At 42.4% G+C, this 23,452-nt stretch overlaps 2 protein-coding genes across 4 annotated transcripts in view; one reads left to right on the top strand and one right to left on the bottom strand.

Moving 5' to 3' along the window:
- LOC149949537 (uncharacterized) overlaps positions 1-23,452 on the top strand; it is a 113,961-nt gene that overhangs the window by 72,666 nt on the left and 17,843 nt on the right. The window contains exons 4-6 of one of the 2 annotated variants that reach the window (XM_090167837.1): positions 17,620-17,718; positions 19,677-19,775; positions 21,606-21,692. In XM_090167837.1, the coding sequence (XP_090023963.1) occupies positions 17,620-17,718; positions 19,677-19,775; positions 21,606-21,692 (285 nt within the window). The remainder of the gene's footprint in view (positions 1-17,619; positions 17,719-19,676; positions 19,776-21,605; positions 21,693-23,452) is intronic. The other variant, XM_090167838.1, reaches the window with a different exon arrangement.
- LOC149949517 (uncharacterized) overlaps positions 13,991-23,452 on the bottom strand; it is a 136,326-nt gene continuing 126,864 nt past the window's right edge. The window contains exons 1-2 of one of the 2 annotated variants that reach the window (XM_090167840.1): positions 14,975-15,047; positions 13,991-14,900 (exon numbers count right to left, since the gene is read on the bottom strand). In XM_090167840.1, the coding sequence (XP_090023966.1) occupies positions 14,187-14,900; positions 14,975-15,022 (762 nt within the window). In that variant the 5' untranslated portion in view covers positions 15,023-15,047 and the 3' untranslated portion in view covers positions 13,991-14,186. Of the gene's footprint in view, positions 14,901-14,974; positions 15,048-23,452 lie in introns of those variants that run through there. The other variant, XM_090167842.1, reaches the window with a different exon arrangement.

The following is a 23,452-nucleotide window of genomic DNA, read 5'->3' as shown; positions in this document are numbered from 1 at the left end:
AACTGAACTCTGCTTCACACTGTATATTTATACTACTCTATCGTTGGTTCTTTATTTTTAGAACTTTTTAAAATATGTACAGATAACACATCATTTTTTATTTTAATTTTATTTGCTAAATGAAACTTTTTATTCCGGTATAATCGATTTTTAAAGTAAAATTTTTATACTGATTTCTGGTAATATAAATTTTTAGTCCATACCATTGAGTTCGGAATAAATAGAGGTACAACTAAATCTGGCTGGCGCGGGACGAATTTCGTTCTATAAGGAGACTTTATCAACTTTATCGTTCTACCGTGGCGGCATCTGTCTCTAGTGGTGGCATCTGTCTCTAGTGGTGGCATCTGTCTCTAGTGGTGGCGACTATATTGCAATTGAATTTTTTCGCGAAATTTAAATGTATGATTACTAGTAACAAACAAACCTTTGAAGTTGTTTAAAAATAATTTTATACTGTCAACATGATCCTTTTTAACTCAAATTACGGTGAGTTAGCTAATAATTATTTATTTTTAGCCGTATAACTTTACAAAATATAGATGGCTCTACCGCCTAATTATAAAGATGAATTTCGTACAGTCTTATCAGAACAGGTCCCGCGTAAACATGGCAACCGAAATCGTAATTGTAATTCTAGCAGTATTATTCCCAATTCAATGGTCCATACACAAATGCTCGTAGAGAGAACACACTACATAAATCCCGTTCACATTAGGATATATAACATTATCTCCCATAAGTAGGCAACTTACACTCATAAGTAGGTGACTGACACTCATAAGTAGGCAACTGGCACTCATAAGTAGACCACTGTCCCTTATTAGTAGGTTGCTGACACTCATAAGTAGGCCACTGTCCCTCATAAGTAGGCCACTGACACTCATAAGTAGGCCACTGACACCCATAAGTTTACCACTGTACCTCATAAGTAGGCCACTGACACTCATAAGTAGGCCACTGTACCTCATAGGTAGGCCACTAACTCTCATAAGTAGGCGACTGTCCCTCATAAGTAGGCCACTGTCCCTTATAAGTAGGCCACTGTCCCTCATAAGTAGGCCACTGACACTCACAAGTAGGCCACTGTCCCTCATAGGTAGGCCACTAACTCTCATAAGTAGGCCACTGTTCCTTATAAGAATTCCACTGTCCCTCATAAGTAGGCCACTGATACTCATAAGTAGGCCACTGACACTCATAAGTAATCCACTGTCCCTCATAAGTAGTCCACTGACACTCATAATTAGGCCACTGTTCATCATAAGTTGGCCACTGACACTCATAAGTAGGCCACTGACACTCATAGGTTTGCCACTGTCCCTCATAAGTAGGCCACTGTCCCTTATGAGTACGCCGCTGTCCCTCATAAGTAGGCCAATGTTACTTATAGGTAGGCCGCTGTCCCTCATAAGTAGGCCACTGTTCCTCATAAGTTGGCCACTGACACTCATAAGCTGGCCACTGACACTCATAATTAGGCCACTGTCCCTCATAAGTAGGCTACTGTTTCTCATAAGTTGGCAACTGACACTCATAAGTAGGCCACTGACACTCATAAGTTTTCCACTGTCCCTCATAAGTAGGCCACTGACACTCATAAGTAGGCCTCTGACACTCATAAGTTTGCCACTGTCCCTCATAAGTAGGCCACTTTTTCTCATAAGTCGGCCACTGACACTCATAACTAGGCCTCTGACACTTATAAGTTTGCCACTGTTCCTCATAAGTAGGCCACTGTTCCTCATAAGTAGGCCACTGACACTCATAAGTAGGCCACTGTTCGTCATAAGTAGGCCACTTACACTCATAAGTAGGCCACTGTTCCTCATAAGTTGGCCACTGACACTCATAAGTTGGCCACTGTTCGTCATAAGTAGGCCACTGACACTCATAAGTAGGCCACTGTTCCTCATAAGTAGGCCATTGACACTCATAAGTAGGCCACTGTTCCTCATAAGTTGGCCACTGACACTCATAAGTAATCCACTGTCCCTCATAAGTAGTCGTCTGACACTCATAATTAGGCCACTGTTCCTTCCTAAAGTAGGCGACTGACAATCATAAGTAGGCCACTGACACTCATATGTAGTCCACTGACACTCATAAATTTGCTACTGTACCTCATAAGTAGTCCACTGACTCTCATAAGTAGGCCACTGTACCTCATAAGTAGGCCACTGACACTCATAAGTAAGCCACTGTCCCTCATAGGTAGGCCACTGACTGTCATAAGTAGGCCACTGTCCCTCATAGGTAGGCTACTGACTCTCATAAGTAGGCCACTGACACTCATAAGTAGGCAAATGACACTCATAAGTAGACCACTGTCCCTTATTAGTAGGTTGCTGACACTCATAAGTAGGCCACTGTCCCTCATAAGTAGGCCACTGACACTCATAAGTAGGCCACTGACACCCATAAGTTTACCACTGTACCTCATAAGTAGGCCACTGACACTCATAAGTAGGCCACTGTACCTCATAGGTAGGCCACTAACTCTCATAAGTAGGCGACTGTCCCTCATAAGTAGGCCACTGTCCCTTATAAGTAGGCCACTGTCCCTCATAAGTAGGCCACTGACACTCACAAGTAGGCCACTGTCCCTCATAGGTAGGCCACTAACTCTCATAAGTAGGCGACAGTCACTCATAAGTAGGCCACTGTTCCTTATAAGAATTCCACTGTCCCTCATAAGTAGGCCACTGACACTCATAAGTAGGCCACTGACACTCATAAGTAATCCACTGTCCCTCATAAGTAGTCCACTGACACTCATAATTAGGCCACTGTTCATCATAAGTTGGCCACTGACACTCATAAGAAGGCCACTGACACTCATAGGTTTGCCACTGTCCCTCATAAGTAGGCCACTGTCCCTTATGAGTACGCCGCTGTCCCTCATAAGTAGGCCAATGTTACTTATAGGTAGGCCGCTGTCCCTCATAAGTAGGCTACTGTTTCTCATAAGTTGGCAACTGACACTCATAAGTAGGCCACTGACACTCATAAGTTTTCCACTGTCCCTCATAAGTAGGCCACTGACACTCATAAGTAGGCCTCTGACACTCATAAGTTTGCCACTGTCCCTCATAAGTAGGCCACTGTTTCTCATAAGTCGGCCACTGACACTCATAACTAGGCCTCTGACACTTATAAGTTTGCCACTGTTCCTCATAAGTAGGCCACTGTTCCTTATAAGTAGGCCACTGACACTCATAAGTAGGCCACTGTTCGTCATAAGTAGGCCACTGACACTCATAAGTAGGCCACTGTTCGTCATAAGTAGGCCACTTACACTCATAAGTAGGCCACTGTTCCTCATAAGTTGGCCACTGACACTCATAAGTTGGCCACTGTTCGTCATAAGTAGGCCACTGACACTCATAAGTAGGCCACTGTTCCTCATAAGTAGGCCATTGACACTCATAAGTAGGCCACTGTTCCTCATAAGTTGGCCACTGACACTCATAAGTAATCCACTGTCCCTCATAAGTAGTCGTCTGACACTAATAATTAGGCCACTGTTCCTTCCTAAAGTAGGCGACTGACAATCATAAGTAGGCCACTGACACTCATATGTAGTCCACTGACACTCATAAATTTGCTACTGTACCTCATAAGTAGTCCACTGACTCTCATAAGTAGGCCACTGTACCTCATAAGTAGGCCACTGACACTCATAAGTAAGCCACTGTCCCTCATAGGTAGGCCACTGACTGTCATAAGTAGGCCACTGTCCCTCATAGGTAGGCTACTGACTCTCATAAGTAGGCCACTGACACTCATAAGTAGGCAAATGACACTCATAAATAATCCACTGTCCCTCATAAGTAGTCCACTGACACTCATAATTAGGCCACTGTTCATAATAAGTTGGCCACTGACACTCATAAGTAGGCCACTGACACTCATTAGTTTGCCACTGTCCCTCATAAGTAGGCCACTGTCCCTTATAAGTAGGCCGCTGTCCCTTATACGTAGGCCACTGTTTCTCATAAGTTGGCCACTGTTTCTCATAAGTTGGCCACTGACACTCATAACTAGGCCTCTGACACTTATAAGTTTGCCACTGTTCCTCATAAGTAGGCCACTGTTCCTCATAAGTAGGCCACTGACACTCATAAGTAGGCCACTGTTCGTCATAAGTAAGCCACTTTCACTCATAAGTAGGCCACTGTTCCTCATAAGTTGGCCACTGACACTCATAAGTTGGCCACTGTTCGTCATAAGTAGGCCACTGACACTCATAAGTAGGTCACTGTTCCTTATAAGTTGGCCACTGACACTCATATGTAGTCCACTGACACTGATAAATTTGCCACTGTACCTCATAAGTAGTCAACTGACTCTCATAAGTAGGCCACTGTACCTCATAAGTAGGCCACTGACACTCATAAGCTGGCCACTGACACTCATAATTAGGCCACTGATCCTCATAAGTAGGTCACTGTTCCTCATAAGTTGGCCACTGACACTCATAAGTAGGTCACTGTTCCTTATAAGTTGGCCACTGACACTCATATGTAGTCCACTGACACTCATAAATTTGCCACTGTACCTCATAAGTAGTCCACTGACTCTCATAAGTAAGCCACTGTACCTCATAAGTAGGCCACTGACACTCATAAGTAAGCCACTGTCCCTCATAGGTAGGCCACTGATTCTCATAAGTAGGCCACTGTCCCTCATAAGTTTGCCACTGTCCCTCATAACTAGGCCTCTGACACTTATAAGTTTGCCACTGTCCCTCATAAGTAGGCCACTGTTCCTCATAAGCTGGCCACTGACACTCATAATTAGGCCACTGTTCCTCATAAGTAGGTCACTGACACTCATAAATAATCCACTGTCCCTCATAAGTAGTCCATTGACACTCATAATTAGGCCACTGTTCATAATAAGTTGGCCACTGACACTCATAAGTAGGCCACTGACACTCATAAACTTGCCACTGTCCCTCATAAGTAGGCCACTGTCCCTTATAAGTAGGCCGCTGTCCCTCATACGTAGGCCACTGTTCCTCATAAGCTGGCCACTGACACTCATAATTAGTCCACTGTTCCTCATAGGTAGGCCACTGACTCTCATAAGTAGGCCACTGACACTCATAAGTAGGCCACTGACACTCATAAATAATCCACTGTCCCTCATAAGTAGTCCACTGACACTCATAATTAGGCCACTGTTCATAATAAGTTGGCCACTGACACTCATAAGTAGGCCACTGACACTCATAAGTTTGCCACTGTCCCTCATAAGTAGGCCACTGTCCCTTATAAGTAGGCCGCTGTCCCTCATACGTAGGCCACTGTTCCTCATAAGCTGGCCACTGACACTCATAATTAGGCCACTGTTCCTCATAAGTAGGTCACTGTTCCTCATAAGTTGGCCACTGACACTCATAAGTAGGTCACTGTTCCTTATAAGTTGGCCACTGACACTCATATGTAGTCCACTGACACTCATAAATTTGCCACTGTACCTCTTAAGTAGTCCACTGACTCTCATAAGTAGGCCACTGTACCTCATAAGTAGGCCACTGACACTCATAAGTAAGCCACTGTTCATAATAAGTTGGCCACTGACACTCATAAGTAGGCCACTGACACTCATAAGTTCGCCACTGTCCCTCATAACTAGGCCTCTGACACTTATAAGTTTGCCACTGTCCCTCATAAGTAGGCCACTGTTCCTCATAAGCTGGCCACTGACACTCATAATTAGGCCACTGTTCCTCATAAGTAGGTCACTGTTCCTCATAAGTTGGCCACTGACACTCATAAGTAGGTCACTGTTCCTTATAAGTTGGCCACTGACACTCATATGTAGTCCACTGACACTCATAAATTTGCCACTGTACCTCATAAGTAGTCCACTGACTCTCATAAGTAGGCCACTGTACCTCATAAGTAGGCCACTGACACTCATAAGTAAGCCACTGTCCCTCATAGGTAGGCCACTGATTCTCATAAGTAGGCCACTGTCCCTCATAAGTAGTCGACTGACACTCATAATTAGGCCACTGTTCCTTCCTAAAGTAGGCGACTGACAATCATAAGTAGGCCACTGACACTCATAAGTAGGCCACTGACACTCATAAGTTGGCCACTGACACTCATAAGTTGGCCACTGACACTCATAAGTAATCCACTGTCCCTCATAAGTAGTCGCCTGACACTCATAATTAGGCCACTGTTCCTCATAAGTAGGCCACTGTTCCTTCCTAAAGTAGGCCACTGACACTCATAAGTAGGCCACTGACACTCATAAGTAGGCCACTGACACTCGTAAGTAGGCCACTGACACTCATAAGTAGGCCACTGCACCTCATAAGTAGGCCACTGTCACTCGTAAGTAGGCCACTGACACTCATAAGTTGGCCACTGACACTCATAAGTAGGTCACTGTTCCTTATAAGTTGGCCACTGACACTCATATGTAGTCCACTGACACTCATAAATTTGCCACTGTACCTCTTAAGTAGTCCACTGACTCTCATAAGTAGGCCACTGTACCTCATAAGTAGGCCACTGACACTCATAAGTAAGCCACTGTTCATAATAAGTTGGCCACTGACACTCATAAGTAGGCCACTGACACTCATAAGTTTGCCACTGTCCCTCATAACTAGGCCTCTGACACTTATAAGTTTGCCACTGTCCCTCATAAGTAGGTCACTGTTCCTCATAAGTTGGCCACTGACACTCATAAGTAGGTCACTGTTCCTTATAAGTTGGCCACTGACACTCATATGTAGTCCACTGACACTCATAAATTTGCCACTGTACCTCTTAAGTAGTCCACTGACTCTCATAAGTAGGCCACTGTACCTCATAAGTAGGCCACTGACACTCATAAGTAAGCCACTGTTCATAATAAGTTGGCCACTGACACTCATAAGTAGGCCACTGACACTCATAAGTTTGCCACTGTCCCTCATAACTAGGCCTCTGACACTTATAAGTTTGCCACTGTCCCTCATAAGTAGGCCACTGTTCCTCATAAGCTGGCCACTGACACTCATAATTAGGCCACTGTTCCTCATAAGTAGGTCACTGTTCCTCATAAGTTGGCCACTGACACTCATAAGTAGGTCACTGTTCCTTATAAGTTGGCCACTGACACTCATATGTAGTCCACTGACACTCATAAATTTGCCACTGTACCTCATAAGTAGTCCACTGACTCTCATAAGTAGGCCACTGTACCTCATAAGTAGGCCACTGACACTCATAAGTAAGCCACTGTCCCTCATAGGTAGGCCACTGATTCTCATAAGTAGGCCACTGTCCCTCATAAGTAGTCGACTGACACTCATAAGTAGGCCACTGACACTCGTAAGTAGGCCACTGACACTCATAAGTAGGCCACTGCACCTCATAAGTAGGCCACTGTCACTCGTAAGTAGGCCACTGACACTCATAAGTTGGCCACTGACACTCATAAGTAGGTCACTGTTCCTTATAAGTTGGCCACTGACACTCATATGTAGTCCACTGACACTCATAAATTTGCCACTGTACCTCTTAAGTAGTCCACTGACTCTCATAAGTAGGCCACTGTACCTCATAAGTAGGCCACTGACACTCATAAGTAAGCCACTGTTCATAATAAGTTGGCCACTGACACTCATAAGTAGGCCACTGACACTCATAAGTTTGCCACTGTCCCTCATAACTAGGCCTCTGACACTTATAAGTTTGCCACTGTCCCTCATAAGTAGGTCACTGTTCCTCATAAGTTGGCCACTGACACTCATAAGTAGGTCACTGTTCCTTATAAGTTGGCCACTGACACTCATATGTAGTCCACTGACACTCATAAATTTGCCACTGTACCTCTTAAGTAGTCCACTGACTCTCATAAGTAGGCCACTGTACCTCATAAGTAGGCCACTGACACTCATAAGTAAGCCACTGTTCATAATAAGTTGGCCACTGACACTCATAAGTAGGCCACTGACACTCATAAGTTTGCCACTGTCCCTCATAACTAGGCCTCTGACACTTATAAGTTTGCCACTGTCCCTCATAAGTAGGCCACTGTTCCTCATAAGCTGGCCACTGACACTCATAATTAGGCCACTGTTCCTCATAAGTAGGTCACTGTTCCTCATAAGTTGGCCACTGACACTCATAAGTAGGTCACTGTTCCTTATAAGTTGGCCACTGACACTCATATGTAGTCCACTGACACTCATAAATTTGCCACTGTACCTCATAAGTAGTCCACTGACTCTCATAAGTAGGCCACTGTACCTCATAAGTAGGCCACTGACACTCATAAGTAAGCCACTGTCCCTCATAGGTAGGCCACTGATTCTCATAAGTAGGCCACTGTCCCTCATAAGTAGTCGACTGACACTCATAATTAGGCCACTGTTCCTTCCTAAAGTAGGCGACTGACAATCATAAGTAGGCCACTGACACTCATAAGTAGGCCACTGACACTCATAAGTTGGCCACTGACACTCATAAGTTGGCCACTGACACTCATAAGTAATCCACTGTCCCTCATAAGTAGTCGCCTGACACTCATAATTAGGCCACTGTTCCTCATAAGTAGGCCACTGTTCCTTCCTAAAGTAGGCCACTGACACTCATAAGTAGGCCACTGACACTCATAAGTAGGCCACTGACACTCGTAAGTAGGCCACTGACACTCATAAGTAGGCCACTGCACCTCATAAGTAGGCCACTGTCACTCGTAAGTAGGCCACTGACACTCATAAGTTGGCCACTGACACTCATAAGTAGGTCACTGTTCCTTATAAGTTGGCCACTGACACTCATATGTAGTCCACTGACACTCATAAATTTGCCACTGTACCTCTTAATTAGTCCACTGACTCTCATAAGTAGGCCACTGTACCTCATAAGTAGGCCACTGACACTCATAAGTAAGCCACTGTTCATAATAAGTTGGCCACTGACACTCATAAGTAGGCCACTGACACTCATAAGTTTGCCACTGTCCCTCATAACTAGGCCTCTGACACTTATAAGTTTGCCACTGTCCCTCATAAGTAGGCCACTGTTCCTCATAAGCTGGCCACTGACACTCATAATAAGGCCACTGTTCCTCATAAGTAGGTCACTGTTCCTCATAAGTTGGCCACTGACACTCATAAGTAGGTCACTGTTCCTTATAAGTTGGCCACTGACACTCATATGTAGTCCACTGACACTCATAAGTAGGTCACTGTTCCTTATAAGTTGGCCACTGACACTCATATGTAGTCCACTGACACTCATAAGTTTGCCACTGTCCCTCATAACTAGGCCTCTGACACTTATAAGTTTGCCACTGTCCCTCATAAGTAGGCCACTGTTCCTCATAAGCTGGCCACTGACACTCATAATTAGGCCACTGTTCCTCATAAGTAGGTCACTGTTCCTCATAAGTTGGCCACTGACACTCATAAGTAGGCCACTGTTCCTCATAAGTTGGCCACTGACACTCATAAGCTGGCCACTGACACTCATAATTAGGCCACTGTCCCTCATAAGTAGGCTACTGTTTCTCATAAGTTGGCAACTGACACTCATAAGTAGGCCACTGACACTCATACGTTTTCCACTGTCCCTCATAAGTAGGCCACTGACACTCATAAGTAGGCCACTGACACTCATAAGTTTGCCACTGTCCCTCATAAGTAGGCCACTGTTTCTCATAAGTCGGCCACTGACACTCATAACTAGGCCTCTGACACTTATAAGTTTGCCACTGTTCCTCATAAGTAGGCCACTGTTCCTCATAAGTAGGCCACTGACACTCATAAGTAGGCCACTGTTCGTCATAAGTAGGCCACTTACACTCATAAGTAGGCCACTGTTCCTCATAAGTTGGCCACTGACACTCATAAGTTGGCCACTCTTCGTCATAAGTAGGCCACTGACACTCATAAGTAGGCCACTGTTCCTCATAAGTAGGCCATTGACACTCATAAGTAGGCCACTGTTCCTCATAAGTTGGCCACTGACACTCATAAGTAATCCACTGTCCCTCATAAGTTGTCGTCTGACACTCATAATTAGGCCACTGTTCCTTCCTAAAGTAGGCGACTGACAATCATAAGTAGGCCACTGACACTCGTATGTAGTCCACTGACACTCATAAATTTGCTACTGTACCTCATAAGTAGTCCACTGACTCTCATAAGTAGGCCACTGTACCTCATAAGTAGGCCACTGACACTCATAAGTAGTCGCCTGACACTCATAATTAGGCCACTGTTCCTCATAAGTAGGCCACTGTTCCTTCCTAAAGTAGGCCACTGACACTCATAAGTAGGCCACTGACACTCATAAGTAGGCCACTGACACTCGTAAGTAGGCCACTGACACTCATAAGTAGGCCACTGCACCTCATAAGTAGGCCACTGTCACTCGTAAGTAGGCCACTGACACTCATAAGTTGGCCACTGACACTGATAAGTAGGTCACTGTTCCTTATAAGTTGGCCACTGACACTCATATGTAGTCCACTGACACTCATAAATTTGCCACTGTACCTCTTAAGTAGTCCACTGACTCTCATAAGTAGGCCACTGTACCTCATAAGTAGGCCACTGACACTTATAAGTAAGCCACTGTTCATAATAAGTTGGCCACTGACACTCATAAGTAGGCCACTGACACTCATAAGTTTGCCACTGTCCCTCATAACTAGGCCTCTGACACTTATAAGTTTGCCACTGTCCCTCATAAGTAGGCCACTGTTCCTCATAAGCTGGCCACTGACACTCATAATTAGGCCACTGTTCCTCATAAGTAGGTCACTGTTCCTCATAAGTTGGCCACTGACACTCATAAGTAGGTCACTGTTCCTTATAAGTTGGCCACTGACACTCATATGTAGTCCACTGACACTCATAAATTTGCCACTGTACCTCATAAGTAGTCCACTGACTCTCATAAGTAGGCCACTGTACCTCATAAGTAGGCCACTGACACTCATAAGTAAGCCACTGTCCCTCATAGGTAGGCCACTGATTCTCATAAGTAGGCCACTGTCCCTCATAAGTAGTCGACTGACACTCATAAGTTGGCCACTGACACTCATAAGTAATCCACTGTCCCTCATAAGTAGTCGCCTGACACTCATAATTAGGCCACTGTTCCTCATAAGTAGGCCACTGTTCCTTCCTAAAGTAGGCCACTGACACTCATAAGTAGGCCACTGACACTCATAAGTAGGCCACTGACACTCGTAAGTAGGCCACTGACACTCATAAGTAGGCCACTGCACCTCATAAGTAGGCCACTGTCACTCGTAAGTAGGCCACTGACACTCATAAGTAAGCCACTGACACTCATAAGTAGGCCACTGTCACTCATGAGTTTGCCACTGTACAATATTTACTGAAATAATATTTCATAGAACGCGGAACATACAATTAGTGGATTGACATATGGGAAATTTATTTATTTTGTGCTTTTGAAAACGTTATCTTGGAAACAAAATCTCGTGAAAGCTAGGAGCAAGAAACACAGCACCCCACACAAGGAACACGCAACCCGTCAAAAGTCGTGAATTTTCTTGCGTACATTTTTCATTGGTTAAACGCTTTAGCGCCTGTTGCCGTCGGAACGGGGAAAATTCGGAAATTGTATTCCCCCTTTCCGTAAAACGCTCATCATTAACGTTCGTCCAATGAATTTTATATAAAACACTGCGTTAGCTTGCATTCTCCTTGTGTTTGTTGCTCCTAGATGAAAGCCAGACACGCGCGAAGAATTCAGATTTCTTTCAAACTTTTCAAAATCTGCTTCGCCAACTTCCGTTTCTCATCTATAAAGTTTATGCAGCATTCACGGAGTTGGAAGTGACTTAATTTACGTCATATCCCGAGCACAATGTTGTTAATGACATGCAGCTAGTTTCGTTTGGCCTAAATTTATTTCTCAAATTGTTTATTATATATATTTTATCGTTTTCGTTACCCCGTTTCGTCACTGATTATCGAGAACTAATCAATTTATAAATTCTGTACACCGATTTAAGTCATATGAAACTGATAGTGCTATATTTGTAATCAGTGACGTAATCAATTTAGTACAGTCGAAGCTAATTAGTCTTTGATTGACTTTTAGAATTCACTTGGTTCTATTTGACCACTTTGGTTCCACCAACCAACGAGACGCGCGAAATATGTCGATTTTTTGGTGACGTCATTGATAGCTCCTAAATAATTTAGAGCGTCCAAGTGTTTTGGTCGATGGGTGATTTAAAATATTCAAGCTATGAATTTCCAATCGAACTCAAAGAGAGAGTCGATAGGTGCAGATTTGTCTAGTACAATGAGACATGCTACGTATCTAATTTCCTTTTCTTTATTTCTACAAAACTAAAATAGTAGATGGCGTCACACTCAAAAACTCAAATTGCGTAATCTAATTAACTCGCTTGATTACCATTAGAAACCAAGGCTTAGGTACACCCTTTTCATAAGTGACTGTTTTAAAAGTGCATTTAGAGCGTGAAAATTCGTCTACATGATATTAAACATCTTAGAATCCACTTTCGTGAAGGTGGGACCAGTGTGTCAGAATTTATAGCCCTGTGTACCTAGTAACAAAGACCATACCACTGGAGGCCTATCATCATAGTGCCCTACGCCAGCGTCCACCTAGCCCGGACAGGTGACAAATCCAGCATGGGTAGCAGAACCCTACTACTGATGGTCTCACCCATAGATATAGGAAACGTATATAAAGGTCTAGATAAAATATTTCAAAGAAACGCGTAATTTCTGCAGGCTATCCTTATAAGGCGCTGTCTATCAGTAAGAAAGCTCGTGCTATCGTCGCGAGAGCCATTGTCTCCTGCTTAAAAATTATACTAAAAGTCACCAACAGATGGTGTCTAAAGACTTCGGCCTGCGGAAGGGTCAAGCGCTTAGTACTAAAATGTTAAGAGAGCTCGCGCTCTTGGTCACGTGCCTTCCTCGGTGTTTGCTATGTGTCAATTCCGTATTTTATGTTAGGCTTAGACGCCCCGAAATTTATCTAGACCTTTATATACATTTCTTATATCTATGGTCTCACCTTTGACGCAAGCCACTCAACCCAGCAGAAGGTGCAGCAATGGGTGGACCAATCCCCACTTTGCACACAGCAGTGGGATTTAGAATGGATGCTCTAGCAACACCAGCCGACACCCTACCTACGTAGGTAAGGAGCCAAGCCCTTTGGAGAGGGCTCCTTAAGGGGAACGACGAGTACACAGCAGCCCAAGTAACCCGGCACAGCTGGCACCGGAAATTCCGGTGGGCCCCAAAAGACCGGGAAACAGGACCGCCGTGCCCGAATATGGAGGCCCGCCGCCCACAGCAGGCTACCCAATCCGCCGAGGCGGCCAGCTTGCCTGGACCCTCTCCGTTAGCCTGAACCGAAGTTCAGTATTCAGCCCAAACCTGACTGAAGTCGGAGGTGGTGATAGGACCATTTGATCAGAGCTAACATCTCCCAGTGCGCCACCGCCCTTATGGGTTACAAGAGCCGGACCCCGACTCCCCGGTAAAGCCACCAGTTATTGCACACTCTAACCCATTTAGGGCCTGAAGGTGGGACGAAAGGTCTTCACTTTGTAGATTTTAGATATGGGTTAAGTGTAGACGGACTTCGAACCTTTACTCTACGACCTTAATTTGGGGAATGGCCACATGGCACTGTTGCAGGCTCACTTCCGTTGGGTGTACCGTAAACTAGAGCTGACGGGAGAGCACACTGTAAATTCGCTTTGAGGCCAGTATTTTATGTAACGCGAATATTTCCAATTACACTTGATGGAATAGACCTTTTTTGAAGTACTACGAATATTTATCATTTGTGGAGGATTCGTAGGTGTACTAGTTTGCACTGTCACTACACTTTGAAAAGTGATCGATTTATCCTGTAAATGTAATATTTTACTTTGACCATTCAATTACCTGTAGACTTAAGATGCATGGTTTCTGAATAACTTATCCACTCAACTCATCATTTAAAAAATGGCAGTTTTATTTTGTAGAGATAGATCTATTTACATGAACGTAAATATTTACAGTAATAAATACAGGTTTAAAAACATTAATAATTCTACAGGACCAATTTCTAAACAAACCCGTGTAAATACTTGAGATTTATTTTCAACCATGTCTTTGGTGGTAAGAAGAAAGCCGCCTTGTGTGTGATCAAAGTTTAAATAGCCCCGTGTAATGTTTTCGAGACGCGGGCTACCTTGTCGTGGAATTCCTTCTCGGCCAGGTCTCTGGCTACTTGGAAAGAAGCCGCTTTGGACGCCTCCATCTCCGCGATCACCTTACCAACACCCTGGACAGCTTGGATCTCGGAATCCACCTTCGTGAAGACCGGACCAGAGGTCTTGGCCTTGTAGCTTCCTGGGATGGGTTGGGTGTAGGCGGACTTGGATACCTTGATGACCTTCATCTGGGGAATGGCCACGTGGTACTGTCGCAGGTTCACTTCTGGTCGGTGCACGATGAGAGTGTGGGGCACCTTGTAGACCATTGGCTTGTGCTGGACCACGGGACTGGGGATGACGAAGATGGCCTGGGGCACCCTGAAGAGGGCGGGTTTGGTCTGGACGATCGGTTTCGGAGCCTCGATGGCCGGCGAAGGGATGTTGAGGACCACTTTCTTTTCCTTCAAGATATTCCCAGAAAAGCCGATGTTGGCGTGGGGAACATCGTGAACTTCGGGTGCGCCTTTGGGCATCTCGATTGTCGGTTGGACGAGAGACGAAGTTGGCTGAGGAATGTCGAAGACGGCAGCCGGAAATTCGAAGGCCGGTTCCTGAACAGTGTTCAAGGGCGCGGCCATGTCCAAGGGCAACGGGGCTGCTATTTCGACCCCATGTGGGGTTTCAACGTCGATGGATTTCTGGCACAATACCTGACCCAAAAAGAAATACAATTTTAGCTTTATTGATTCTACTCTCGTTACATAGTAAATTGAATTATTATTACCTTTGATGCCATCGTGAATAAAACCACAAATCCCACTACTTCATTCATCTTTTTATGTCTAAGCTTGGGTATCGTGTAGAAGAGAGAGAGAGTATAAATGTGATTTAGTCTCGTTGGAAACTGAATATTTACAGGGTCTTTTTTTTTGCTCGTAAAAGTGTTTTTTTTTCAAAAACTATTTATAGTACCGATTTCAAATTTGGAAGGTCAATTCTCTATACCGGGGGACATCAGTTTGAGAAATTTGAGCGTTTTCGGTAATGTTTTTCACCAATTTTGAAAAATTATTTTTCGACCACTAGGTGCGAGATAAAAAAATTCTATTATAAAGTTGTAGGCCGTCATCGAAAACCCTTAAAAATTGTTCACTCGACGAAAAACAACTTATTTATCAGTGAAAATTCGAGCTTGAAAAATTTACAAGTTGGTGAAGCCAAATTACGATTGTTTGAAACGATAATTGAAAAGGGAACAAGTCTAATACAAACGTAGAAGAGTTTTCACACTTGAAAAAATGTACACGTTTGGTTTTTAAACGCAGATATTTTATTCACATAAATTTTTACAAAACATTTTCAATAATATCACCATTGGCTGCAACACAGGTTTGTGCGCGGACAATTAAGTTCTCAAACGCTTTCTCTACCATTTCTGGTGTGACGTCTCGGCAAGCACTGATTATTCGTCTAATGAGTTCCTCCCTAGTTTCAATGGGCGTGGCGTATACCTTTGCTTTAACGAATCCCCAGAGAAAATAATCCAGCGGTGTTAGGTCAGGTGACCTTGCTGGCCAATGCACTGGACCATTTCTCCCTATCCACCTTTCAACTCGTTGTTGAGGTGCTCAGTTACTTGCCGGGAAAAATGCGGAGGGGCGCCATCTTGCTGAAACCACAACTGACGTCTTTCAGCCAATGGAAGGTCGTCGATTGCGTCACTCAGTTCGTTCTGTAGAAAATGTAAATACCTTTGGCCGTTGAGGTTCGTCGGCAGGAAAAAGGGACCAATCAAACGGTTTCCAACAAGTCCAACCCAAACATTGACCCGTTCAAATTGAACCTGGTGATGATATTCAAAACCCCAATGTGGGTTGATGTCAGACCAAAGATGGCTGTTTTATGATTAAAGGGCCCATCTCTAGAAAATGACGCTTCGCCGGAGAACAAAACATGGCGCAAAAATTGTCTATCTTCTTGGACAGCATTTAGTAACCAGTTGCTAAATTCATAACGTCTTTGATGGTCTCCGTCAATTAGTCCTTGGTGGAGCGTAGCTCTGTATGGGTGATAGCGATTCTTACGAAGAATTTTCCACACACGATTTGCAGAACAACCCAAATCAGCAGCGGCGTTAGCGCAACTGTGACGAGGATATGCCACAAAGTACGCGAGTACATTGTTCTCGAAGTCTAAATCCGGTTGACCCAATCCGCGAAACCTAGGTTGCAAGTTACCAAATTGATTGAAATCGTGAATTGCTCGTCTTACTGTATTTACAGATGGTGCTCCATTTGGATGTCTTTCTGCGAAGATTTCAGTCACTCTTCTAAGGTTTTGCGCTGCTTCTCCATAGTAAATGGCAACTATCTCGGTACGCTCAGCTACTGAATAACGAGGCATTGTTCGAAATATTATCAAACACTGATAATAATCTCCCAAAGTTTTCCTTTAAATACCCAATGCATGTTTAGGATTGACCTATAGCCTCGTGTTTTTTAAATCCGGTCGTTTTTTTAACCAAAGTTTCAACTGGATTAGGTAATTCGGTTTCAATTATCGTTTCAAACAATCGTAATTTGGCTTCACCAACTTGTAAATTTTTCAAGCTCGAATTTTCACTGATAAATAAATTGTTTTTCGTCGAGTGAACAATTTTTAAGGGTTTTCGATGACGGCCTACAACTTTATAATAGAAATTTTTTATCTCGCACCTAGTGGTCGAAAAATAATTTTTCAAAATTGGTGAAAAACATTACCGAAAACGCTCAAATTTCTCAAACTGATGTCCCCCGGTATAGAGAATTGACCTTCCAAATTTGAAATCGGTACTATAAATAGTTTTTGAAAAAAAAAACACTTTTCCGAGCAAAAAAAAAGACCCTGTATAGTATAGTAATTTTTCATTGATTATATATTTTTAATAGTATTTAAAATTTGTTTGCGTAATGGTTTTTTTTATCTCCAAATGACACTATTTGCAGTCTCCGCTTCCCCGTTCGTTTATACCATCTGATAGAAAAAAAATCCATAAGATGACCTATCGTTGTTCAGGTTTTTGGACACCTTTCCTAAATATTATGATAGTAAAGTTCAGTATAAAAAATGGCCCTTATTTATTTTTGTCATTGTATAAATAGAGAGTTTCAGCAACACATTTCTAGACGTAAACGCGAACGTCTACGTCTCTTCCCGTCGTTTGGGTAAAAGTTCAGCAAAAATTGTTTCAAATTGTTCTTAGGAGTTCTCGGGAGTTCATAAGAGTTACAATAGCCAATGTACACCTGAGTTCTTGAGTGTCTTACCCCTCGGAAAGGTTGTAGTTGATTTGGTATGCACTGGTTCAGGTTCCGATTCTGTGGCCTTACTTTTTTCGTAAGATATATGTTATATATTTCTGATAATATTAATATTGAATTTTTTTCTTAGCTAGGGTGCTCTGCTTTGGAAATCGCAGCAATGCGGAAAAATGCCTTATTGTGTGATGTGCTTTTACAATGTGGTGCCGATATGCATCTTCAAACAAGTGTAAGTACCTTCCGTAGAACCCAATTTTATATTATTTTTTCGCTCTATAACTAGAATTCTGCCATTGCTCTCTCGCTATGTCCACCATTTGCAGTCAAACACAAAAAATGGCGCAAATACATGGGACGTAATTATATGTATATCAATAAAACCTCCAAACGTATACAAATCAAACGACTAGAACCTGTAACCTTCTGATTCGAATTCAGACGCCTTATCCGTTAAGCCATGCGGACGATTGTGGGCTAATAAAATAGGACGTAGTTATGTAGCAATGAAAACCCCAAACTTCTACAAAGCAAAGGACCCGAACCTGCCATCTAGGAGAAACAAACACAGCACACCACACAAGGACAACGCAACCCGTCAAAAGTCGTGCATTTTATGTGTACATATTTCATTGGTTAGACGCTTTAGCGTCTGCTGCCGTTGGAAAGGAAAAATTCGGAAATTGTCTTCCCCTTTTCCGTAAAACTTTCAGCATAAAGTTTCGTCAAATGAAATTTGTACACAACACTGCGTTATCGATTTTAAAGGTTAGCTGCGTTCTCCTTGTGTTTGTTGCTACTAGCTGCCATCCAGGAGCAACAAACACAACACCCCACACTAGTGGTCGTACGGGGTGACATTTGAGTTGGGGTCGGGGTCGGGGAGAGAAAAAACCCCGAAAAACCGGGTCCGGGTTTTTTGGAATTTTTAGTATTAAGCGTTTTCTAATTACAAAAGTGACGAGAGTAGTCACTTCAACGGCCAACTATTTAAAAGTAAAAGTAAAACCTTAAAGGGAATATAACCTCAGGTATTTGGTGTGGAACACCAACGTTTTCAGCGCCAGCCACTCTTGCCTTTGGCTTTAAAAATGTTTGGCGCCACTGTACAAGAAAATTGGAAAAATTGAAGGGGTCTTCCATAAAGATTGCTTTGCAGGTTATATTCCCTTTAAGTGAATAATATTTTTCCATAAGTGTGACACTTTCTATTCTTCTAAAACTTTTACTGAGAGCTATTCACAAGACAGACTGCATTACGGGCTTCGTCGCCGTTTTGCGTCCGCTTGCTCCCGAGTCACACGTATCCTTTGACAGCGCCTCACTAGGAGGATATTTTCTTTTTGCGATGACGTCACTCCGTTACTAGCTCTCAGTAAAATATTCCCCAAAGTGACAAAATTATGGAACAATATTATAGACTTATGCTAAAACCAAAAACGAAATCAAGACCATGGTGAATGAGAGGCAGCTGTCTTGCCCCGTCCTTCTCCGTTTTGGTTGTAGGCTGTAGCTAAGCACTCGCTCGGCCGTTTATTCAATTTTGTTTTATTTGGAAAACCCGACTTAAAAAAAACCCTGGCCAAAAAATTTAACAACCCGACCCGGTGGTTGAAAAACCGGGGATCCCCGACTTACCAGGTCGGGGTCGGGGTCCCCGTACAATCACTACCACACACAAGAAGAACGCAACCCGTCAAAAGTCGTGCATTCTCTTGTGAACTTTTTTTATTAGTTAGACGCTTTAGCGCCGGCCGCCGTCGGAAGGGGAAAATTCGAAAATGGTCTTCCCCCCGCCCGTAAAACGTTCCACATAAAGGTTCGTCCAATGAAATTTGTACACAACACTACGTTATCGAGTTTAAAAGTTAGCTGCGTTCTCCTTGTGTTTGTTGCTCCTAGCTGCCATCTTCTGATTTGATGTCAGACGCCTTATCCGTTAAGCCACGCGGTCGATGGTTACTTTTGGCTTTTGCTAATTGGTATTTTCAAGCAAAGATATTACCTACTAAACAATACATCCTGATATCACTATGGTATTATTTGAAATGGTGGCCATTGTCTTTTGGGGCGAAGAACAATCTTAAATGATAAATTGAATAATTATTGTTTTGTAAAATTTTAACTTTTAATATATGAAATATTAACGTAGCGCAAGTTATAATTATAGCGGGTTTGGTTTCATCCAAGACAGGGGAAACAGTGCTTGAGAAGTTGTCCTCTTGGCAAATTGAAGACGAGTATGACTCCGAGCTGGAGGAAGTTATTGATATTTTTAACAGATACAGCGTGAGTTGTTTTCTTTCCTTAACTAGGAGTTCATCAAAATAGCAGTTCGTCGACATCGTTAAAAATGAATTATACGCATTTGATTGGGTTCCTAATCAAGAGCATGCAACTCCAACTGGTTTGGTTTCTGCAACATAACTTTGTGGCTTTATGTAACGATCACTTATAAAATATAAAGTCCCTTTGATTAATAAGCCAATCCCAAAGTTCGATTAAATTATATTAAGTATTCAATCTACATTAATTTGTTGTCATAGCAGATGCACTTTTGCTAATCTCGGCGCGCGTAGGCGAAATTAGGTCTTATCTCGAATAGAAGTTCACTGACATTCTGTGCTTATTTTTACCATCTAAATACGTGAATTACCGTGAACAACAGGACAAATTATCCAATATGAGAACTAACCTGGGTTTATTAAATTCATGTAAATTGTGAAATTCTATTTTCCCAGTAAGTGTCCTCAATTTTCTTCTTAGCGATGGTAAGCAGCCCATGCATTTCAAAAACGTGTTACTTGCTGCATTTGACGCAGGCTGAGTTTCGTAAAACTCAACAGAGAAAAAACCCGTTTCCTTAGGTTGAGACCGTTGCTCACCATGACTTACAATCTTGCTGAACTCTTTTAAACAAGGACCTATATAGACCTCGTTCCCCAGATTCGAAATCACAGCCTCGGGCATAGTCAATAGCGTTTACCCACTTCCTGCCGGAACTTAGAAAAGATTATATCCGTAGTTACCATGGTAAACATCTATATATAGCATACTATAGAACCATAAGTATGCCATAATTCGTGACGAAAAACGCTTCATCAGCTTTACTGATGGGAAAGTTAATGAAGCTAATTTTGAGCACGTGCAGAATTCTTCGCGTTTCCAAACTTTAACAATGTATAGTTTAGCCAGTGCTCCGCGATCACTTGATTTTGTTTCTATGGTAACCTTTTATTAGAATTTTTGCATTGTTGCGTCCGCTTATTGCATGTTCCGTATGAAATAAGGTCACATTGAAATGTTTTCTATACAAATGTTATACAGTGGCATAATTATGAATGATTATGTTACGAATGAGTACGGAGTTCTATATTATCATTGCTGAGAGCACCTCATGTGTTCGCACCATTCTTCGTTTGTGGGACGTCACTATACCGATGAGCAACGTGACGTGGAAACCGGAAGCGCGTAAAATCGTACAATAAGGCTGCGTTCAGTAACGCTCAACGAAATATCTGAAATATAATTTTCGTTGATACCGTTGCTAAACAATTATTAATTTTTAAACTTTTAGTCATGGTTGTTTATAATATATTTAAAATTTCTTTTATTTAAAATAATAAGACACGATACTTCATGACTGGCTATAAACATTTTTTATTTTAAAATTTTTAAAATAAATACACTTTAAGGCGGACAAGCTTTTGAACCGTAGTTCCGCGTCAGGTCCTAAATTTGCTTGCTAAACGTGACGTAGGATCTTGTTGAACGCTTTTTACGCTTGTTGTAAATTTTGTAAAAATCGTCTGTCAGGGCGTCCGCAGCTATCCTTCCTCCGTGAAAAAACATGCTCTTACCTCGTTAGTTGCTCAACAGACGGGCAACGTGACGTTAAAACCGCAAACGCGAAAATGTTTACAGTATGAATCTGGAGTTCTGGACTCAACGTTTACGGAGCCGTAGTTGAAGCCCGTTTCTGGAGCCGCTTTAGTTGCACGGTGTCACAGCAGAGTTCATAAACAATTCCAGTTTCCTGCTCCTATATTGATGAACTCCTGATTTAACAAATATTGCGAGTTTTTGCGCAATTGAACAATTGGAGTTTTCTTTGCGTAGCCTGGCTTGTGGATGGCTGTGGTCTCGGGCAGTATTGCCAATGTACGACGACTCACGAATCTCTGGTGCAGGGCGGATTTGGTTAAAGTCAGTATTAGTTTTGTATATCTTATTACCAGAAGTAAAATACTAACCATACCTTTAAAGGGCCACAGAATCGTTTGAATTTCGGAAATAGGGCTTCAAAAATGACTGAAGTACTGGCGGAACTTTTCAAATGATTATGTGGCCCTCCATCCGAGGCGTTGGAAACCGATTCCTAAAATTGCAATGACTATTCGTGACCGAAACTAGTCTAGGTGGCGTAACGGCAATAGCTTCTATGATCTAGCGTCTGCTACAGACAAATCAAAAAGTCATAAGAACGTTTTTTCTTTAATAAATTTATCAAAATATCAGCAAAAGATGCAAAAATGATATTAAAATGCAAGTATCATTATTTATAAAGTAAAATTTACCAACAACGATGAGGAAAAACTAATAGCGTCAGCTTTAGCCCCTACCGATCTAGGTTTAAATGGCGAACATAGGGGGCGTAGCGATAATATTCGGTTCCTTATTGCTTTGACCGTATTTGTTCATGGGGAAATCCCCGACATTCTACGACCAGAACGCAAAACTGCCCCGAATAAATGGCGCCTTAAATATCTTTGTTTCTTCACATAATTTTCCGCGCATCCAGAGACAAACGGAGTCAATAGTCACAAATAGTGAGGTTGAAAAAAAAAATAACTGAGCTTTACAATCGTAACTTCGTGGTTACTTCGCTCTGTGTAGGGGAAATCGAACGAAAAACTTAGTTGATTTAGGGTTTAAAATGCATTTTTCATACAAAGAATGTTAGCGCCAGAGTTGGGCAAAGCTTGAAGTGGATTTGTGCGAGTGGTTCCCCCCCCCCCCCCCCCACACTTTTCTCGTTTCACTCCCTAATAAAAACTCCACTCGTAAGAGTGCGCTCGCGGGAAAAAATTAAAGATAGTCAAGGTCAGCTCTTTCACTCTTATCGATTTCCAAGACTATTACAAGATGGCGGGAAATTTGAATTTAACGGCAAAGGAGGTTAAATTATACTTTTAGGCCGAATACAAATTTTATGCCTTAAATTTCAAGTTTCCCGCCAAGAACCAGAGTGACAGCAGTGACCTTGACTAATCTCACTCTTTGGGGGAGAGTGTACTCGGCGAGTGACGATAAACGAGAGTGGGAAAGAGTTAAGATTTTTATATAGGCCTAGTTCAACTTTCACTCTTGTAGTGAGAGCGCATGGTGATAAATTGTTCGAAATTGGTATACAGCTCTGAAAATTAATATACACGTGCCTTGAACCAGGGAGTACAGAACGGGAGATGAAAAGATGGGTTTTTTTGGTTCTGCTGCAATGATCTACACTTCAGCCGGCGCCTCTGCAAAATACGGGACACCTCGACTATTTAACGCCATCTATTATCAGCGGCCATGCGGTTTTTGTTGAGAAATTCAAATTTTACACACGTGGTGAAAATAAGCATTGACCATTGTTACATAAATAGATTTTCAAAAGTCAAAAGATAAAATTTTTTTAATTATTTTAACAGATCTTATAATTATTTTATATCATTTTATACAATTTATTTTTCTATTTTAGAGAATGTGTTTAAAAAGGCCATGTTAAAGGCAAAAATGGGAAATATATTAGCCAATCATTGCAAAGGCTTAAGGTTTGAAATATGATACAAAATTATATTTACATTGATTTAGTACTATGATTTCAGTTGTATTATATCCTAAAAATGATACGCTTTACTCAAGAAACTTGGAATATTGCCAGTCGTAAGATAATTTAAATATTTACAATTAGGATCTACGTT

This window comes from Leiobunum rupestre, chromosome 3, assembly GCF_980474605.1.
Source record: "Leiobunum rupestre chromosome 3, qqLeiRupe1.1.hap1, whole genome shotgun sequence".
In the NCBI taxonomy this organism is placed as follows: Eukaryota; Metazoa; Arthropoda; class Arachnida; order Opiliones; family Sclerosomatidae; genus Leiobunum; species Leiobunum rupestre.
Note: the sequence above shows the minus strand (reverse complement) of the source record. Positions and strands in the feature narration are given on the sequence as shown.